At 42.3% G+C, this 3,252-nt stretch overlaps 1 protein-coding gene across 3 annotated transcripts in view; it reads left to right on the forward strand.

The window, feature by feature from the left end:
• The first annotated feature begins 1,325 nt into the window (after window positions 1-1,325).
• Window positions 1,326-3,252, forward strand: part of NSRP1 (nuclear speckle splicing regulatory protein 1) — a 22,986-nt gene continuing 21,059 nt past the window's right edge. Inside the window, exons 1-2 of one of the 3 annotated variants that reach the window (XM_006768069.2) lie at window positions 1,326-1,383; window positions 2,965-3,055. In XM_006768069.2, the coding sequence (XP_006768132.1) occupies window positions 1,364-1,383; window positions 2,965-3,055 (111 nt within the window). In that variant the 5' untranslated portion in view covers window positions 1,326-1,363. Of the gene's footprint in view, window positions 1,820-1,853; window positions 1,956-2,964; window positions 3,056-3,252 lie in introns of those variants that run through there. The other 2 variants (XM_015566763.1, XM_015566762.1) reach the window with 2 other exon arrangements.

Consider the following 3,252-nt stretch of genomic DNA (forward strand, 5'->3'; position numbering starts at 1 on the left):
TGATGATGATAGGAGAGATTCCATTATTATGGAATAAATATGAAGATTCTACAGGGGGGAGAAGGGGGTTATTTTTTTTAATGGTATAGGGGTCAATGCAAGAGGACATAATAATCCTAAATGTTTCAACATACTTGAAACAAAAACTTATTAAAAGAAATAGACAAATCTAGTTGGAGACTTAAACATCCCTCTGTAGAAATTGAAAGATTTTTCCGGCTGCAATAAGACTAGTTTGGAATGGGCCAAGAGTGAGTGGATGCACAGTTAATATGACTAGAATTTTTTTTTAAAGAAAAGAGTATGGTGTATGATTTTGATTCCTATACCCATTGGTACCACGGTATTATTAAGCAATTTGGTTCTATGAGACACTATGAGTATATAGATTTTCACCTTCTACCAAATTACCCTGAGCCCGATATACTCATACTGAACAACTCATTTCTGGGCCCCATCCCAGAGTTCCTGATTCAGTAGCTCTGGGATAGGACCCGTTAATTTGTATTTTGTATTTTTTAATTGTTTTTTTAAATATATTTTATTGATTTTTTACAGAGTGGAAGGGAGAGGGATAGAGAGTCAGAAACATCGATGAGAGAGAAACATCGATGAGCTGCCTCCTGCACACTCCCCACTGGGGATTTGACCACAACCAAGGTACATGCCCTTGATTGGAATGAATCCTGGGACCCTTCAGTCCACAGGCTGATGCTCTATCCACCGAGCCAAACCGGTCAGGGCTCTTTTTATTTTTGAATCTAGCTATAATAACCTAAAAAGCCAACACAGACCAACGCTCTATCCACTGAGCCAAACTGGTCAGGGCTATTTTTTTAAAAATATACTTTTTATTGATTTTTTACAGAGAGGAAGGGAGAGGGATAGGGAGTTAGAAACATCGACCAGCTGCTCCTGCACACACCCTACTGGGGATGTGCTCGCAACCAAGATACATGCCCTTGACCGGAATCGAACCTGGGACTCTTTTGAGTCCGCAGGCCGACGCTCCATCCACTGAGTCAAACCGGTTAGGGCTGTATTTTGTATTTTTAACAAATTCCCGGATAATGCTAACCTGCTGGTCCCGGGACCATGGGAACCACTGGCCTAGAATTTTGTCATTCTTTTCTTCCCACTGATTTCGAAGCAGTCAGTCGGTTTGCAAATTAAACCGAAGACCAAGGTACTAGATTCCAAAACAGCGTTTGAATCCACTCAAAAGCGACTCAGCGGCGAGGCGGATTCCTGGCCGCCCAAAGTCGCGCGAGAGTTTACGTGACTACGTCAGCGTCTGCGTCAGCGTCACGTCTGCGTCAGCGTCACGTCGGCGTCAGCCACGTTCAGCGGAGACCGGAGCAAGATGGCGATTCCGGGCAGGCAGTGAGTGATGCGGGAGTTAGGGTTAGGCTGGGGAATAAGAAACCACGGCGACTGTGCCTTTGGCCGAGGAGTAAAGCGCGCTGGAAGCGAAGGGGCTGTCTCATCAGGGATAGAGACGGGAAAAGCGAGAAATCCTGAGGAACATACTCCCCTCACCCCCATATTTTCCAGGATGGAAGGAAGCCCGAAGTTTGAGGGAGAAACTTGTGAGGAAATAAAGGAAGTTAGGCTGAGGGGCAGAGAGCGAGACTTTTCTATTTTCCAAAAGCTCGGTCTGAGGCCCCTCAGTCTTGCTTCCTACCCCGCGCTTGAGTTTCTCCCCGTTTGGATGCCTTGAGGGGCAGTGAGAAGAGACCACCCCTGGCTTCCTTAGCGGGCCTTGTTCCCGCCGTCCCTTCTGGTTTTAGGAAAATGTGCTGAGAAACCACAGAAAAGGGTAGGCATATAGGGACTTGGGGTTTGCGGTGCCGCAGGAGACAAATGTTGTACGTTCTTGCAAGTTTTAACGTTGGATGGATAATCCGTGCTTCTGATGTGGCTTTCTGGGATCGCTGCATCCTAAAGGCCAAAATGTGAGAAACCGAGTGAATTGCCTCTGATGGGGTGGTGCGCTCAGATGCTCCAATACAAAGCGAGGGAGCTTAATGAGGTGTAATGACAAGTTACCCTATGGCTACTCGGGTTTTTCAGTTAATGTAATCTTTTGAAAAAGTGTGGGTGATATTATCCGATCAGTAACTTCTTTAAAACTGTGTCAGTGCACAGTAGCGGGGGGATTTATTTTCTTGACTCTTGTTAGACTAAAAGATAATTGAGAGTGTTTTTATTTTTAATGGACATGAACTGAGCTTTCCACCAACATGTTCTATTAAAAACCTTAGTCGTATTTTACCATCTAAATCATTTCTGTACTCTTCAGTTACTTCTCTTCTTGGATTAAAATGGTATTTGAGTTTGGCTTGTGCCTACAAATAAGCACTTAGAGCAGCGGTTCTCAACCTGTGGGTCGCGGCCCCTTTTGGGGTCGAACGACCCTTTCACAGATATTGCCTAAGACCATCGGAAAACACATGTAATTACATATTGTTTTTGTGATTAATCACTGTGCTTTAATTATGTTCAATTTGTAACAATGAGCTTGGGGGTCACCACAACATGAGGAACTGTATTAAAGGCATGTAATTACATATTGTTTTTGTGATTAATCACTATGCTTTAATTATGTCCAGTTTGTAACAATGAAAATACATCCTGCATATCAGATATTTACATGACGATTCATAAGAGTAGCAAAATTACAGTTATGAAGTAGCAACGCAAATAATTTTATGGTTGGGGGTCACCACAACCTGAGGAACTGTATTAAAGGGCCGCGGCACTAGGAAGGTTGAGAACCACTGGCTTAGAGGAACAGTTATAAATTCTTAGCACCTTAGAACTTTGAGACGTCTGAAGATCGGAAACTTGTGTGTTCATAGACATGTTTTGACTTGGTAGCTCCATCTGGAAGAGGTAGTGAATGTATTGTGTTTTAATGTTTAAATATAATGGTGTAATTTCTATTTCAAAAAAAAAATGCAGGTATGGGCTTATTTTGCCAAAGAAAGCACAGAAGTTGCACCCTGTTTTGCAAAAACCATCAGTGTTTGGGAATGATTCTGATGATGATGAGGTAAGGGAACCTATGTTTTTCTACCAAATTGTTGAAAATATGTATGTTTTTTAAAATTGAAGTGTGAATTTGATGTCTTTGCTTGTCTTAGTTGTTTGTCAATGCAGTGTATCTGGAGTATATTGTAATTTACAGAATTATCAAAAAGAATAAAGAAAGAAGCTCCACTGGTGCTCTTCATAAATGATACATGAATA

Source organism: Myotis davidii, unplaced genomic scaffold (assembly GCF_000327345.1).
Source record: "Myotis davidii unplaced genomic scaffold, ASM32734v1 scaffold363, whole genome shotgun sequence".
NCBI classification, from domain to species: domain Eukaryota; kingdom Metazoa; phylum Chordata; class Mammalia; order Chiroptera; family Vespertilionidae; genus Myotis; species Myotis davidii.